At 44.5% G+C, this 17,910-nt stretch overlaps 1 protein-coding gene across 1 annotated transcript in view; it reads left to right on the top strand.

Annotated features, from left to right (window-relative positions):
• The first annotated feature begins 784 nt into the window (after positions 1-784).
• LOC146185804 (uncharacterized) overlaps positions 785-17,910 on the top strand; it is a 57,436-nt gene continuing 40,310 nt past the window's right edge. Inside the window, exons 1-2 of the mRNA XM_084606740.1 lie at positions 785-903; positions 2,181-2,326. Coding sequence (XP_084462866.1) covers positions 2,316-2,326 — 11 coding nt within the window. The 5' untranslated portion in view covers positions 785-903; positions 2,181-2,315. The remainder of the gene's footprint in view (positions 904-2,180; positions 2,327-17,910) is intronic.

The following is a 17,910-nucleotide window of genomic DNA, read 5'->3' as shown; positions in this document are numbered from 1 at the left end:
TTCCTTAACGTCTATTCAGCTATCTCGTATTTTGAAATGGCTTTCGTGGGGCCTTGGTTGAGTTATTTCATATTATTTTTCATTCGTTTCTTTTGTTGTTCTTAACAGACCTGGTACTGCGTCAGCTTGAGACTTCTTTGTCAACGACAGCGTCCTTTTGCAAGCAATGTCCGGCTTTCGTCAATGCGACTTATTTCCGACTCCGCCGTTGTGTCCGGAGCTACATCCCTAACCGATTCGCCTTTACCTTATCACCATCCTCTAATGTGCAACGTTTACACTGAGAGTATTTAAACAAACGGATGTTCCAAAGATTATCAGTTACTCTTAAGATAAAGTTAATACTACTATTTTCGTACAAACACTAAAAAAGACGCGATTCTATCCCCTCTATGAATGCAGTATTGCCTCATAACTGACAACTCTTTTAGTTCGCTTCGGTAACGCATGCATCCACCCCTTATCTTCTCTCACAACACCACTCACGTGTACATCAACCTACTCAGGACACGACAGGAAACCGGAAGTGAAACCGACATACGAAATCAGGCTGAACACTGACGTTTGACGAGGGCAATACCATTCAAGAAGCAGTTAAAACGGAAGCGGAAAGTTTGAGATTTCCTCTGCTTGCCTTTTCTAGGATGCGTTATCTCTTCGTACTCCTTCAAGGCTATCCCAATGCTATCGATCCCTCTCGGAGTGACATCTGCCAGTTATTCTCGGCCTTCCTTTTGGAAGGGTATAAATAGGAGGTCTCTGTGACAGAAAAGAAACCATCAAAGAACAGCACGCGTGGAGACCGGCGTAAAGTCAGGTCTTTTTGTTCACTTGATTTAGGTTGTCTGTTGATTCGAAGGATTTCACTTGGATCTTGAACGTCCTTGGATTCTGCTTTCTGAGGTATTCACTTTATTTCATTCCATTTAAAATGTATTTTTATGCCGTTAGTTCTGAATTGTTTTGCACTCTATGCTGTAGGCATAACGCGCCTTGCAATGTTTAGAGAAGTGTATTCGATCTCACTGAGTGGCCGCGTACATTTGATTTTACCGAGGCAACAACTCGAAAGGGTTAAGAGCTTCGCACATTTTTTTAAATCGATATTTATTGCCTCAGGGCGTCAGTAGGGTAGGGCTTCGCACATGGCCCTGTGTACTTCGCGCTTTCCCATGTGTTTCGGTCATTAAGGCTGGGAAAAGGTGTTTTGATCGATTTGGCTTAATTCTCGCTTCCTACCCCCCAGTTATCAAGACAGCACGCAAGAGACTAGCTTCATAGCAGTTTAAGGGCTCATTTATAAGTATGACCCTCGCGTTCACTGGCGTTAGCAGCCACGAGATTTCGCTGTCTCAGGATGAAAAAAAAAAAAAAAAAAAAAAAAAAAACATTTTTTCTTGAATTTCTATCTCGTCACATTCGACGAATAATACGAAATCGACAAAGGCACTGTTGAAACTAGTTCATACACTACACGAGAGAGAGATAAACATATTTCAATTCTCCCCTCTAGTGCCTCGTGTGGTATCGTTTCTTAACGCCAAGAACGCCGAATCGTCACTACGGCCGCATTCACCTTTGTCTTGGACCATGGTCTAACGAAGTTTACTGCCCACCTTTCTTGGACGCTATACGCTACAGGAGTGCGCTGCCTGCCAAATTACGTGTCACTGCCCAGAAACGCTTTTCTTATTCGGGGGACCAGCACGCGCCGGAGGCCAGTCAGTCCCCTCCTACGACGAGTTACACTCACTCGCAAACTGCACCGGACGGCACCCGCGCACCACACCGTGACCCCTCCTTTCCCTCGGGCACCATGCCCAAACGGCCGCCTATCATCCATCCACGCGACCACGAAGCCCGTTAGCTCAGCGCGCCAAACGCACTCTCCCTCTTTTTCCTCTTACCGTGCGCCGACAGCATCGCGGGCCGCGCACGCCTTGTAGACGAGAGGTTTTTGGCAGTGCGTGCGGAGCTAACGGACCATTCTCATCTCACCGCCTTGTTCTGCGCAAATGTCCGCATACACTAGTTTGCGTCACTTACCAACACTTCTGGCGTAATTCATCTGCTTTAAGGATATGTCTTCAGAGGAGATCCTCGCGCAGTTTTAATTATCGTTTCTCTACGGCAGAATATAGACGAGAACTTACATCCACGTTTTTCGTCTCTCTCTCGAGGATACGCCAGTCTCGGCTGCGGCGGCAGAGCGGCGATATTACCGGACCGGCAGCACTGCCCCGTGCGTGCAAGGGCTACGTTTGACTGCAAGTAAAAAAAAAAAGAAGCCCTGGAAGGTAGCTTCGCTGCACGTCATGACTACCATGTAAGTCAGTTACTTTTCCCATTGACTCTGTGAGACGGGGGCTTGTTCGGATAATTTAGCCATCGCTTTACAGAGATTATTTGCAAGTGCCTCTGTATGTCATGTTCTTAGACACTAACAGTTATCTCTTCCTTATAATCTAAGGTGTTTTCTACTTGTCAAGGTGGGAAAATCAGACCCTAAACCTCTGTGGAATCCTTAACAATATCATATAACAAGATTGGTAGATGGGTATAAGAATAAATATCTTATCTTAGAGAAGCCGGAGGTAGTTCTGGGCTTTATGTGCAGCACTCAGCAGACTTGAGGATGTATCTCAAGTTTGGCCGGATGGGAATGAATAGCTTCTGTTGCTTTTCTCTTTACTTTTCTAATTAGGCAGCAAGTCATGACGCTACGAATTCTCGGTTTATGACGCGATAGACTAACACTGGAGGAATTTGGTTAATTCGCGTTAGAAATCGAAGGGGCAAGGGGGCGCTGTTCTTCCATAGCCATGCGTAAGCAGCGATTTGCGTGAAGGCTTCAGTAATTTGAAATTCTGTCACTATACCGAGCCGTGGAATCAAAAAACATGCGGGCTGTATGGATTATCAGTGAGTTTGAAACCGTTAAAGGCTGTCGTGAAGCTTACGGGAACCTTACCGCTTATAAACAACTTGGTGTATATTGTAATAAATACTGCGTTCGAGATGTAACATTTGGATTGAATGAATCTAAACGAACATTTTTACTCACGTTAAAGAACCCCAGGTGGTCGAAATTTCCGGAGCCCACCACTACGGCGTCTCTCATAGCCTGAGCTGCTTTGGGACGTTAAACCCCACAAACCAACCAACCAACCAACCATTTTTACTCAGTGGTCACCTTTGTTTGGAAGATATCCTTTGGGGTGCTTGTGGTTATAGGTAAATTCTATTTGCCAATAACTTCGTAATATATTCTAATTCGCAATACACAGTAGGACTCTTCAATATGGCCGATATAGCTTATCGCGGTTGGATGTCTCCTTCATTGTTCACATCGATTCAGGGTGGGCATACTTTAAAATAAGCCAAATTGAAAAAAAAAAAAAATACGCTTAGGAGAATCGTTTGTGCTAGCTGGACCATTAAATCAGATATCAAGTTTCAATTGTCATAGTTGCCAAGGAAGTTGAAAAAAACTGGCTGCCGAAGCTACGTAAACAAAACCTCATAGATAAAGTGATGGCGACAAATAAAAGAAAGGTAAGGTGGAAATCGCAAAATTCCTAATAAAAGGGTTCTGCTAGCTAAGCACCTGAAATTGCACGTATATTAGAAATGTGATGCGCTAGCATGTTCGCAATGATACGGGTTAGAAACGCAACAAGGGCGGAACAAAAAAAAAAAGAATGTCGTACTTCGCTGGTATTCTTTATCTTCCATCTCATGCCACGGTCATCGCACTCTACAGTCATAAGTGTGAATCTCTCCCGTCTCTGCGCAACCCTTTCCAGCAAATCGCGAGCTTGGCAGATCCCTCCCTTGAGCGAGGATTAGCTGATACCAAGAAGACGCTGCCGGGTTTGAGGCTGAATATTTCAAGGAAACTCTGACGCGCGGGTGGGTTCGCTAGGATCGGCTAACTCGATTACGGCACTCCTAGTCTTTTAAGCCGTCCATTATTACTGCCTGGCACCGCTTGGGACTCCAGTCTGGGCGAGAAAGCCTCGGCGGTACCCGCGGACTTGGCTCATGGCAAAACAAATAAACAAAAATGTACTGGAATGCAACAATTTTCGTGCGATCGTTTTAGCATCGGTGCAGATCAATATCAGGGAGTGCAAAAAAAAAGATATTCTGAACCTTCTCCCGTGTAGTTATGGGTCTATTTGAATTTGTATATTGGTTGACGTGTCTCTATCGCATCTATTGCGAACACGGCCAAGCCGAAAATTTTTTTAGCATAGCTGCTTTGGTGCCCCTTCATGGATCACTGCCTTGTCGTGGCGGAGGGGCTTGCGAAACTCGATTAAGTCGTGAGCTCTGCTGTGTAGGGCCACCCAAGATAGACAGGTCACGGCAGAGAGTTCTGACAAAATGTGATTCACTGGAGAAGGTAATGGCAACCCACTCCAGTATTTCTTGCCAAGAAAACCCCATGGCCAGTCACAATACCATTAATGATATGGCGCCGGAAGATGAGCCCCCCAGGTTGGAAGGCGTCCCACATGTTACTGGGGATGAACAAAGGGCGATTCCTAGTAGCTCCAGGACGAATGAAGCGGCTGGGCTAAAGCCAAAAGGACGCTCAGTTGTGGATGTGTCGGGAAGCGACCGGAAAGTCCGATGTTGCAAGGAGGTATATCACATAGCAACATGGAATGTAAGATCTATGACGCAAGGTAAACTGGATGTCGTCAAGCGAGAAATGGACAGATTGAACATTGATATCTTGGGTATAAGCGAGCTCAAGTGGACCGGAATGGGAGAATTTAACTCCGGCGACCATTACGTCTTTTATTGTGGGCACGAATCCAAGAGAAGGAATGGGGTCGCTCTCATAGTAAACAGAAGAATGGGCAAAGCAGTGCTAGGGTACAACCCCAAGAACGACCGAATGATTTCACTTCGGATCCAAGGTCAACCTTTCAACATAACAGTTATCCAAGTCTATGCACCGACCACTACTGCTGAAGAAGCTGACGTTGTGAGATTTTATGCGGACCTACAATGCCTTTTAGACCGCACCCCATCATCAGACGTCATTTTTCTCATAGGAGACTGGAATGCTAAGGTAGGGAGTGAAGAAATATCCGGAATTACAGGAAAGTTCGGTCTTGGTGAGCCAAATGAAGCTGGGCAGAGACTAGTAGAGTTTTGTCAAGAAAACAACCTGACCATAGCGAATACTCATTTTCAACAGCACAAGAGGCGCCTGTACACATGGACTTCACCGGACGGTCTGTACAGGAATCAGATCGATTATATTATTTGCCGGCAGAGATGGAGAAGCGCTATACAAGCAGTAAAAACAAGGCCTGAGGCCGATTGTGGCACCGATCATCAGCTTCTTGTTGCCAAGATTAAGCTTCGATTGAGGAAAACGCTGAAAACTAGAAGGCCTTTCAAGTATGATCTGGATCAAATTCCATTAGAATATGCTGTGGAAGTGAGGAATCGATTTGAAGAATTAGATCTAGAAGACAAAGAGCCCGAAGAGTTGTGGACTGATGTTCGTGATATAATACAAGAAGTTGCTGCTCAGGTAGTTCCAAAGCAAAAGAAATGCAAGAAAGCAAACTGGTTATCTGAAGAGGCTTTGCAAATAGCTGAGGAAAGGAGGATGGCAAAAGTTATGGGGGAAAGAGAAAGATACAAGGTTCTCAATGCGGATTTTCAGAAAATAGCAAGGAGAGATAAGAATGCCTTCCTGAACATACAGTGCCAAGCAGTTGAGGACAACAGCCAATTAAGGAACACAAGAGCTCTGTATAAGACTATCAAAGATATCAAAGGAAGCTTCTGTGCTAAGCTGGGCGTGATAAAGGACAAACTAGGCAAGGACCTCACTGATGCCTCAGAGATAAAGAAGAGGTGGCAGGAATACACAGAAGAACTGTACAAGAAGGACCCGTATGTGCAAGCCCAACATAAGACGGTTGTGATCACTGATCTCGAGCCGGGCATCCTGAAGAGTGAAGTTGAATGGGCCTTAGCCAGCCTTGCTAAGAACAAAGCTAGCGGAATTGATGGCATTCCAGCTGAGTTGCTTCAAAACCTCAACCATGATGCTGTTAACATTCTGCATACATTATGTCAGAAGATTTGGACAACCCTGCAGTGGCCACAGGATTGGAGGAGGTCAGTTTACATCCCCATTCCAAAGAAAGGCAGTGCCAAAGATTGTTCCAACTACCGCACGATCGCGCTTATTTCGCATGCTAGCAAGGTGATGTTGAAAATCCTCCAAGGTAGGCTGCAGCAGTATGTGGATCGGGAGCTTCCGGACGTGCAAGCTGGGTTTTGCAAGGGCAGAGGAAATAGAGACCAAGTTGCCAACCTTCGCTGGATCATGGAAAAAGCAAGAGAGTTCCAGAAACCCATCTACTTCTGCTTTATTGATTATGCGAAAGCGTTTGACTGCGTAGATCATAGCAGATTGTGGCAAGTTCTCCAAGAGATGGGAGTTCCAATTCACCTTATCTGTCTCCTCAGGAACCTGTATGAAGGACAAGTGGCCACAGTCAGAACTGGGCATGGTCTTACTGATTGGTTTCCGATTGAGAAAGGAGTGAGGCAAGGCTGCATACTGTCGCCCTGCCTATTTAACCTATATGCAGAGTGCATCATGAGGAAGGCCGGTCTGGACGAGTCTTCAGCTGGAGTGAAGATTGCTGGAAAACGTATCAACAACCTTAGATATGCGGATGATACCACTTTAATGGCAGAAAGTGAAGCGGAACTCAAGAGACTTCTGATGCGCGTACAAGAAGAGAGTGAGAAGTTTGGGCTTAAACTGAACATTAAAAAGACAAAGATCATGACGTCTTGCCCTATCAAGTCCTGGAGCATCAAGGGACAAGAAGTGGAAGCTGTGACAGATTTTCTCTTCTTGGGCTCCAAGATTACCTCGGAAGGAGACTGCAGCCATGAAATTAGGAGACGCCTGCTTCTTGGAAAGAGAGCAATGGTTAGCCTTGACCGCCTAGTAAAGAGCAGAGACATTAGTCTGCCAACCAAGATCCGTATAACTCGTGCTATGGTCTTTCCAGTTGTGATGTATGGATGCGAGAGTTGGACTGTGAAAAAGGCTGACTGCCGAAGAATTGACGCGTTTGAATTGTGGTGCTGGCGAAGACTCCTGAGAGTTCCTTGGACTGCCAGAAGATCAAATCAGTCAATATTGTCGACCATAAACCCTGACTGCTCATTGGAGGGTCAAATTCTAAAGTTAAAGCTCAGCTACTTTGGTCATCTGATGAGAAGAGAGGAGTCCCTGGAGAAAGATTTCATGTTGGGAAAGGTTGAGGGTCGCCGGAGAAGGGGTAGGCAGCGAATGCGATGGTTAGATGGCATCCTCGAGGCACTGCAGATGAAGTTATGTGATGTTAGGAAGATAGTGAGAGACCGGAAAGCGTGGCGTGACATGGTCCATAGGGTCACGAAGAGTCGGACACGACTGAACGACTGAACTGAACTGAACTGAACTGCTTTGGTGCGTTGTGTTCTGACTGGCAATACGCATTGGAAGAAACTATATCTTGCACCTTTGGCAAGCTGTGGACGTGACCGACTTATGACGAAACCATTAGTCTACGACAGGCTGATGTTGGCACACCTGCACAGGGAAGGTCCACGCTGTGGATTGTAGAACGTGCACCTCCTTTGCTCACCCAGATAAGAATTGAGAAGACACAGATAAGAATTGCATCGCAAATTAATCTTTTCCAAGATAGTGTCGCCTCTTGTATACGCCACCTAACGTCTCCTAGACCTTGGCCCAGAATAGCAGCTATCTCTGATCAGGCAGTTTTCCTTGCCGGTGTGCAGTCGCTAGTCGTTACGATCATTGAACACATTTCGAGGATGACGGACATAGTGTAACGGGTGTAACGATGGGGATGAAAGCAACGGAGATAAGATGGCCTCTATGTAAACATGCGCCACTTGTGACGGCTAACGCGGTAATCTCTTGAGGTCAGGCTAAAAGCAGGTCTTATGATTGCGCGGCCACTCTAAGTTGTCTGAAACTGTGTCTTGCATTGCTAAGTGGTCCATCAACATGCTTCGTGCATGTGTACGAGGGAGTAAACTTTTCAACTTAAAGACGCCGACTTGAGCAAAAATAAACTCATTGCCATCTGGCACTACGAATCTGCGTGAGGCTTGTTTGAAATATTTCACAAGGAAGCAATGAAATCGTGACCATGGATGTGTGGAGTAGCGTGTGACTTCCTTGTCTATATATCCACACTGAAACTGAGTTTACACGGAGGGCTCTCTCTTCAGTTGGCTCTAGGCAATCGAATGGGAATCGCTTAAACGATTTCAGGGTCACCCGAACATCTTTCCGAGCTTTTTACATAGCCAGTGCAGCCGCAGTGACCCCGTCGGCTTAAATACTTGGAAAAACTTGCCAAGTATGTTCTGTTGATTAACTTTATTAACCCAGACGCGGAACAGCTGACATATTTATTGCACATTTTGCGTTTATTTGAGGACCTCGCGCAAGAACTCTTCCAGGAATTGCTTTGCAGAAATAAACCTTGCCTATTCGCAATACTTCGTCCCTTCTGGTGATAAGCTTGCGAAAACACTTTCGGAAAGACTCAATAAATGACAATGATGCATTGAAATAACCGTCAGCCATAGTGTTGGCACTAGTTTTGCAAATGTTTTGTGTGTACTAGAGAGTAAACAACTGGAAAATGGCGTGTGATGGTAAGGTTGGGGTGGATTTGGTATGTAAGATTAAAAAAAAAAAAAAGAGATTGTTGGTCCCGGATGTTTGCACTTCAGAGCCACGCTTATGACTTTACGATTCTCTACGATTCTGCCTGTGGAAATTCTAGTGGAAATTAAGAAGAAAAAATGGACATGAGCAGGACATGTAGTGCGAAGAGAGGATAACCGATGGTCGCTTAGGGTAACAAACTGGATTCCAAGGGAAGGAAAGCGTAGCAGGGGGCGGCAGATAGTTAGGTGGGCTGATGAGGTTAAGAAGTTCGCAGGGGTCAAGTGGATATGGGAGAGGCCTTCGCCCTGCAGTGGGTATAGTCAGGCTGGTGAGGATGATGATGATGATGTTTTACCTCTTCTTTCTTAATTGTTTTCCTTCACAGCTTCGGCCCGGCGTCCACCAAATGTAAGGCAGTTACGGCGTCCATTCTTTCTCGTCCTTTCATTAACTCCTCTTCCAAATTTTCTCACTTACCGGCTGTTGAAAGCATCAGCTCATAGTATTGGCTAATTCATTAATGCACTTGCTTGAAAAAAGCGCGTAAGATAAAACAAATGAAGAATTAAAAGAACCAGTGCTATGATTCCAATTATCATCATTTTCATTCTTCTTCAGTCTCTCTTCTTACGTGATTTTTGTAACATGCATTATAACAAACTTGCCAACTTTCTGTTCCTCATACTAGAATGTCATAGGCGGCGCTTTGTTCTCACACATTACTGCGTAATAACAGAGAAAAAGAAGGCACGATAATTATTCGCCTTGCAATGCCCTTAATGACATCAGAAACACGCAACGCATAAAAGTTCGCGAGAAGCACCACCTATGCATTTACATGAATCCGTAGATTCGGTCTTACTTAACATATATGTTAAGCCACGGAACTTACTGCTGTCGGCAAAGGTGACATTGAGTGCTCCACCAATGTATAGATTGTAAAAGGCTCTATAAAACTGGCCAGCCTAATTAAAATTTCGTTTAAGAAACATAATTGAAGCTCTTCAGCGTATTGGCTCGCTCTTTTGGCGGTGCACTCAGCACTCGCTCACAATTGACAGTGCGCTGGACCGAAGATGAAAAATAAAGCGTATATCGTCCAGGGCGCTGTGAATTTGAAGCAGTTCCCACTTTGGCGTGACAGGCGGACGTTAACTAACCAAATATTCAAACAGAGACAAGAACAGCTAGATAATTAAAATGCACTCACGATTCTAAACAATCATTTATTTATTTTTTTTTTTTTTACATTTCCACTGATGTGCTTGTTGTGGGCGAAGCACATAGTGCAGAGCTTGCAATCAATTTCGGCCGCCCAGAGGTTTTTTGAAGAAACTAAACCTCCATAAGCATGTGTTTTGCAATTTCGCTTTCCTCAATATGCAAATATAATAAATAGTATGTCACAAAAGTTCTACTTCAATCATTTATTCCCCTCTGAAGCAAGGAAGTAACATACGAAAGAGGTGACAGCATGAAGACTGTATTTCTTTCACTCATCCGTTATCCGGTTTTAACCTTTCCGCATATATAGTAGACACAAACCTTTCGGCCTACGCCAGGAACGGCGCGTCGGCGTGCGTATGATAATCGATGTCAACAAAGCCCCTTCGCACAAAGCCTAACGCGGCATAGTGTTTTGAAGGTATGCGTGCAGCATCCGCCAGGAGAGAGTCTGGCGCGGGCTCTATTTGCAGTCACCGCTGAGATGTAAAGACGTGTTGCACGCAAGCGATAAAACCGACCGCCAAGTTGGTATCTCTCACTATACTGCGGAACGAGCGTGCTGATATGTTGCCCTGTCGCCTTGCTATCCGAGAAACACGCTCGCTTCATGTTGCCATTTGTCTCTGCGAGTTATACAACACTTTCCTGGTAAAGGTCGCCGGTCATGGTTGTTTTGCACCGCCTAGGAGGCTTCTGCCGCACTTTATTGGCAACGAAATGAAAAACAACTCCATTACTAGAGGATGCACGAGAGAAAAACGGCCGAGCGTCCACAGACGCGTTCATTGCAATGGCACTGCATATAACACCCCTTCACAGGACTTCATGGTCATATGTTGCATTGCTGTTCGGATGAGAAGGGCGTACTCTGCTGAAATTTTCGTTGAAACTTTTGGGCAAAATGGCGAACGTATGGAAAATATGGCCTGCATTGCGCAACGGTAAAAGGGAGGGGGGGATGCATTGGACAGCTAAAGAGTAAGCCCGTCGTGCAAGGAGAGATCCTCGATATGTACAGCCCCATATGTTGGGTAGAGGAAGATGCCTCGGGGCTGGTCCCACCTCTTGTCCGAGAGTCCGAGAGCAAGGGGTGTGCGGTGCGAAGAGTTTTTTCTTTTTCTTTTTTTTTTTCAAAACCGAATGGTGATCATTTGCTGCCGAATCGAGGATGAATATAGTTACTGGAGACCGAATCAAGTACAAATCAAGTACTGACAGAACAAGATCAAAAACGTTTGCAAATACTCTCAATAGGGGAGAATATTCGTTGAGAAAAATTTGTTGTGCGATGCAGCGGAGTGCTGTGGCGGATCTGCGCGGGGCTACTGAATAACTTTTGGTGTTATGAATAACGCTGGGAAAAGACTCAATACTGGCAATGTTGGGCTAGCTGGTCTTCCACGATCTTTCATGAATCAGTGCGAAAAGGAAAACGCATTAAAATGAAAGGGCACTACGCGGACAAAAGCGCTGTTCGCTTATTTTCGGAGCGAGTTTTTCGGCGTCATCTTGCATCATTTGCATCATTCTATCCGTTGTCCTTCTTCGCTTTGATTCATTGAAGGCCAGGCAACACTGAAATCCGCTAGGAGGCCGACAACATAAAAGCAGTGTATTAACTTCATGACTTCATATTAAACGACCGAACGTGTATATTGTATGCAGGTGTATAAACCTGTATGCAGCTGAAAGGTTTCGAAGCTCCCTTTCAATGTCAAGGACATGGCGAAGAAGGAGAGTAGAACAGCCGCAATTCCGGCTTTACAAAGCTCCCAGCCCATATGTCGCTTCGGTCAGCAGTGAGGCAGAATTAACAGAAGCGGGTAAGATATGGTAAAACAATTTAACTACCTAGAGATTTTACACAAACGCAGAGACTAGAACTGTTCTCTAATCACAATTACACACACTTATGAGCAGTTCTAGTAGCTTGTAAGAAAATAGCAACTGATAAGTACTGAACGAAATATTTACCGCCATATGCAGCACAGACTCACATGATAAATACGCCGAAGTACAAGATTCCGGATGTAAATGACTGTAATGGAGTCAATCAAATTATTATTGAACAACATTTGTTCAGTATGAGCTATAGAACATTTCCCAGACATTGCAATCCTTAATTATTTCTCAGGCGTTGCACGTACCAATTTTCTACGGGCTAGATTAACATGTAAGGTGGCCATAGTTGTAATAGAATCAAGACGAACACGAGGTTGCGAGTCGTTAGCGTGTTAATCGCGAAACTCGTGCCTTCCAAAGTTTCGAATGCTTTGGGCCTTTTGCATCGAAATATCAGCCGTTTTTCTTTAGCTAGTCAGTGTCGTTAAAGATAACCAGGGGGTTGAAATTATTCTGCAGCCCTCCACTACGGCACCTCTTTCCGCTTTCACTCCTATCTGAGTCCCTTCCCTACAGTGTGGTTAAGGTGTCTCATAAATGTGACAGATATCGCACGTTTTCTTTCCTGTAAACCAATTTACAATTTTACGCGCGTTTCACGCGTTTCAGTTCAAAAGGCAGAGCGGTCAGATGCTCCTAGTGAAAGAGAGAGCTGGCGCGCCAGTCGCTGACGCCGCGGTCCACTAATAATAATAATAATAATAATAATAATAATAATAATAATAATAATAATAATAATAATAATAATAATAATAATAATAATAATAATAATAATAATAATAATAATAATAATAATAATAATAATAATAATAATAATAATAAGGGTCACAGGAAGGGAAAGGCGCAGTATTTGTCACACTTGCTCCGTGGACACCGCGGTCCAGACAAAGGGTATTTGTTCATCTGACCCTTTAAAGATTCCCAGGTGGTCTAAATGACTTCGAAGCCTTCCACTACGACACCTCTTTCATTCGTACCTTCCTTCCAATATGTCAAGGTCCAGTTCAAGAAAAAAAAGTAAAAATACTGCGCCTTTTTTTCCCTCTAAATCAATTATTAGTCATCTGCACTAAAATGAAAAAAAATGAAAATAAGCAATGGCTCTGCTGCGGTGGCGCAGTGGTTAATACGTCCGACTACTGTATCGGAGTTCCCGGGTTTGAACTCGACGCCAGCGGCTGCGATTTCGATGGAGGTGAAACGGAGGGGCGTCTGTGTGCTGTGCGATGTCAGCGCCCATTAATGATCGCCAGGTGGTCGATCGAAATTACACCAACGAAGTCCCGGACTAGGGACCCGATCAGCCTACCCTTAATCTAAGCCAATGTGGCTTTCAATAAACGCTTTCATCGTCATCTTCTTCGAAGACCGATAGCAAATCAGAAGAGGATACATATGAACCACGTGATGGCATAAGTTCCAGAAATTAGACTCCGTAATTTCTTAACTATCAGCTACGGGCCACGCGTGTTTAAAGGAAAAATAAAATAGGACACTTTACTAAATATGTTTATAAGATGTAGATATGCACATCTGCCGTGTAAACCTCATGTCATGAGAGGAAACATCTACATACATAGGCTTACATATAGATATGCATACAGATATATGTACACATACAGAAAATAGTCAGTAACCAACTCCGCCGGGGTGGAGCAGTGGTTACGGCGCTCGACTACTGTTCCCAAGAACGCGGGATCGAATCCCGGCCTCGGCGGCAGCTTTTCGGTGGAGGCGGAAAGCAAGGCGCCCGTGTGCTGTGCGATGTCAGTGCACGTTAAAAAACCCCAGGTGGTCGAGTCCTCCACTACGGCATCTCTCATAGCCTTAGTTGCTTTGGGACGTTGAAACCCACAAACCAAACCAAATAGCCAGTAACCAGGAAACACCAAGCGTGACCGTCAAGACGGCGAGGTCGCCCAAGGCCATAAGGGAGTAATGCTTCTGTGGACGTCACATAATTCAAATTTTTTTCCCTTCCCTTACGGCGTGGTTCAGGTGTCCACAGAGTAAGTGTGACAGATACTGCGCCTTTCCCTTCCTATGAACCAACCAACCAACCAACCAACCAATTTTCGTTTAGGAGAATTGCACTAGAAAGTGTAGCGCGCAACCGGCGTCTTCTTTGCGTAAATGGGGAGATGGAATTTCAGAGCCCCGTACATTCGAACTTCTTGTATATGCGAAATTGTTAAAAGCAAGTTACAAATCCCAGCTGACGTGAAAAAGCAAAACGAACCTGCAGTAATGAAGGTCGTCTTTTAAGCGGCAATATAACTTTTCTGTTGTAACAACTAGGGCTGCTCTCAGTAATGTAGTAATTAAAGTTGTTGCGACTCATTTCTAGCAATGATGACTACTAACGGTAACGGCATTCATTTCTTCTCGTGTGTGCATGTCTAAAATTTATATCTCAGTGGATTAGCAAAGAATTCAGCATCTAGCGAGATATTAAAAAAAAAAGAACAATGCTGTTTTCTTTTTTGTGCACCCATTGTAAACCGCGTTCTCAAAAGTTTCAATTAATCTGCGCACCATTCAGTATATAAAAAAAAAAAAAACACAATTTTTTTTTTTGAGCTCGCGGCTTGTATTCACTGGACATACTTCACCTTTGTTTCTTTTTATCAGGCTCTGTAATCGAGCACAATGGTTTTAGCGTCTATAGTTGCGCAAAAGTGTGTCTAGCCAAGTCGATTGCAATTTTTCAGAGGAGTGCTATGAAACACAAAGAGGAAGCATTATTCCACATATCGCAGGGCCTTAGCTGTTATGACGGCTGGCCGTTGAGCAAGGGTTCACGGGTTCTGCTTCGGCCACTGCATGCAGCCATACTTCGATGCGGGCTAAGAGCAAGAACTCGTTTCTACGATTTCTAGCTGCGTCCAAGATCCTGCAGTGAACGACATTTCTCTGATGCTCGCTTTAATAGCTGACGCGTAAAATTCATTACCAACCTTTCGGAAGACCCTTTCGCATTCTTCGCCATTCACTTACTCTCTCCACGCACGGGAGTAGGCAATTACATAGCGCGACAAAGGCGCCTGCTACAGGTTTCTTCTGATAACAAGCTTGCAGGAAAACAAATGCGCATGCGTATTTCATAAGAATATTCATTAGCACCACGTGCCGTGAAATTTGCAGGTTTTGTTCATGATGTCCCACTTTTACTTCTTTGCATTGTCGAACTTATGCACATTTAGCGCGCACTAACCATGTCCTTCATGAGTACTCTTGTCGTCATCGACACGAGTAAACGTGGCACCGAGCTACTGTGTCTGTTCCGCGGTGCTGTCACTCGCTTGTTTCTCAGCGGTAGCTTTTTAACTGGCGTTTTCACAACGTACTATTGTAGCTGAGGCAAAGACGTTAGCCGAACACTCTAGCCATGAGAAAAGAACTGTTCTCGGAATTTTTTAGCCGCTTTGTAGTATGCGAGTCGTACTGCAGAAAGCCAGCGCTGTAGGTATAATACTTGACAGCAACGCTATAATACTCACTGGTGACCACGGTTAAGATATGGGCCTATTAGCCGGAAATTAATTGTCTATGAGTGGGCAAAAGTTTTGAACCTTTTATATCTTTGCAATTACCTTAACAACGAAGGGAAGCTGTGGATGTCGACACGGCAATTGTTATACACTCGACATCGTAGCCATGCTCTCACCACGTTTTCTTGGCTGCTGCTACGCTGGCACAGCATTTTTAATCAGGTGCGGCATAGGAATGAATGAATGTTTGCTTCGCTTGAATACTAGCCGTTTTAGTACTAATATGCCACTACTACTACTCACCCCTACAAATATGACAGCGTATATATTTCAAGCAGTGTAAAAAAAACAACAACCAAAACAACTATTCATTTCACTGCTTGTCGATTGCGCTAAGCGCGTTGTATCAGAACTCGCTTCAAGTTTTGCATTCGACGTAAAAAGAATGAACTGCAAAGTTTCAACCCCAAACTTGCTTAGCCATTTTAAGGACATCAATGGGCTTGTGTCACTTTTCAGCCCATTTTTTTATTTCTAAATACGAATACTTTACTTCAAATGACAAACGGTTATCAAGGGGAGGGGGTAAGGTGAAGATATGCAGCTCATATGTCATAGTCACATAGAGTAGAACAACCGGACAGCCTAGTGAAATCACACTGGCACGTCCTGTCATGTCGACGCAGTAAAAAGATAAATCTACCTTTTCGTTTTGTTTGTATCGCGATATAAATTGCACTCTGTGAGCTTTCACGCATTAGCTAATCGAAAAACGCGCATTGCAAACGTCTATTGATCACTGAAACCGTAGGAAATTCTTTACTGTATGCCCCAGTAAAATATTACAAAATTTAGTGCACCGAAGAGGGCTGCGTAGCCTTCCAATGCTGCTTTGCGGGAAAACAATTTCTTAGCTGGCGCAGAAAAAGTGCGCCGTCCGTGGACCATGCAAGAGCCGCATTATGTGGATTATTATGTGAGGTCTTTTGCGCGCAGTGTGTGGTGGGAGGTAAGGACCTTGCGCCGAGGTTCAAGGGTTCTTTATGAAGTGTCTAGCTCTTGAACGCAACCTTCAGGCCTTGTTTGTGAGTACTTTTCTGCAGAGGTGCAAAATATCATGCTATTCGTGATCTCGAGAGCGTGAAACGAAGACCTTACTAGCCAATTAACAGACTAAAAAGAGGAATAAACATATCATGTCAAATTTTCAGCTTAACCGCTTAACAAAACGTCACACGCTCAAGGTCCTTATATCCCCGCCGACAATTGCATTACAGTTTGATCACTATAGACAACTCTGGAGACTAGGACTGCCAAAACATGAGTCATGTATCTGTTCCTTGCCATGCTTCCTTGTGCTGCTAAACCCGCCAGCACTTTAGTAGAGTTGGCTGTCTTACAGGATAGCAAAACTAACAGCATTTAGGTTTGGTTTGGTTTGGTTTGGGGGGTTTAACGTCCCAAAGCAACTCAGGCTATGAGAGACGCCGTAGTGGAGGACTCCGGAAATTTCGACCACCTGGGGTTCTTTAACGTGCACTGACATCGCACAGCACACGGGCGCCTTGCTTTTCGCCTCCATCGAAAAGCTGCCGCCGAGGCCGGGATTCGATCCCGCGTCCTTGGGAACAGTAGTCGAGCGCCGTAACCACTGCGCCACCCTGGCGGGTTAACAGCATTTACTCAATTAAAATCACTGCAGTAAGCTGGGTGGAGATTATTTCAAATAGCGAAAAGGTTACCGATATCAGCACTATATCAATTGTCCAGTTTATTTATTGGGTCTGCCACCTTTATTTCGAGCTTTTCTTTTTTTTTTTTTTTTTTTTTTTTTTTGTAGCTGTTCTTAGATGCTTACGTTGTCGTGGCTCTCGAACCATATTTTTCAGTCGCGATATCAGCTTTTTCTCCGTCGGTGGAGAAACACGGAATAACAAATTCATGTTTGAATATCAGCATGTGTAATACAACCGGCGACGCAATAAACTTTTTTTTTTGTAATTCTAGGGCGAAAAACGCCGACGTTTTTAGCTACTGCCTAATAAATTTCTGCGTAATACAGATAGCTGATGAGGGCTGTTGGTCCCTGAAGTCAGTGTTCGTGCTCACTTAATACGGAGAAAACCTCTGTAATGGGATCTTGCAGCTGCCATATTTAGAGTGCCGGGCGCACGTTCAGTACAGTTTGCTGCACATCTTTCATAATGAGCTTTGCCACTGAACTCCTTCCTGTACTAGCCCAGAACAGCAAGCGCCACATGTACTACCTACGGCTGGGCTTAGCTAACGTTTCTACACGTGCGTTCGATGCGCCCCTCCGGCCAAAGAACACGGGTAGAGCAAGCGAAGTAGATGCAGCACCAAAACGAGAAACAAACATTATCGGGATCCATCACCGCATTGAAGACATCCGCGTTGGAAAGTGAGGCGGGCTGCGGTCTTGTAAGTGGTTCCATTGGTGAAACTGATCGACACATTCCTGACGCAAAACAAATATGCTCCGCTTAAACAATTATTTATTTATTTATCCTCAAGGCCTTT

Source organism: Amblyomma maculatum, chromosome 6 (genome assembly GCF_055883805.1).
Source record: "Amblyomma maculatum isolate TAMU_Amacu chromosome 6, ASM5588380v1, whole genome shotgun sequence".
Classification (NCBI taxonomy): domain Eukaryota; kingdom Metazoa; phylum Arthropoda; class Arachnida; order Ixodida; family Ixodidae; genus Amblyomma; species Amblyomma maculatum.
The sequence above is the reverse complement of the archived record's forward strand: the minus strand, read 5'-3'. Positions and strand labels throughout refer to the sequence as shown.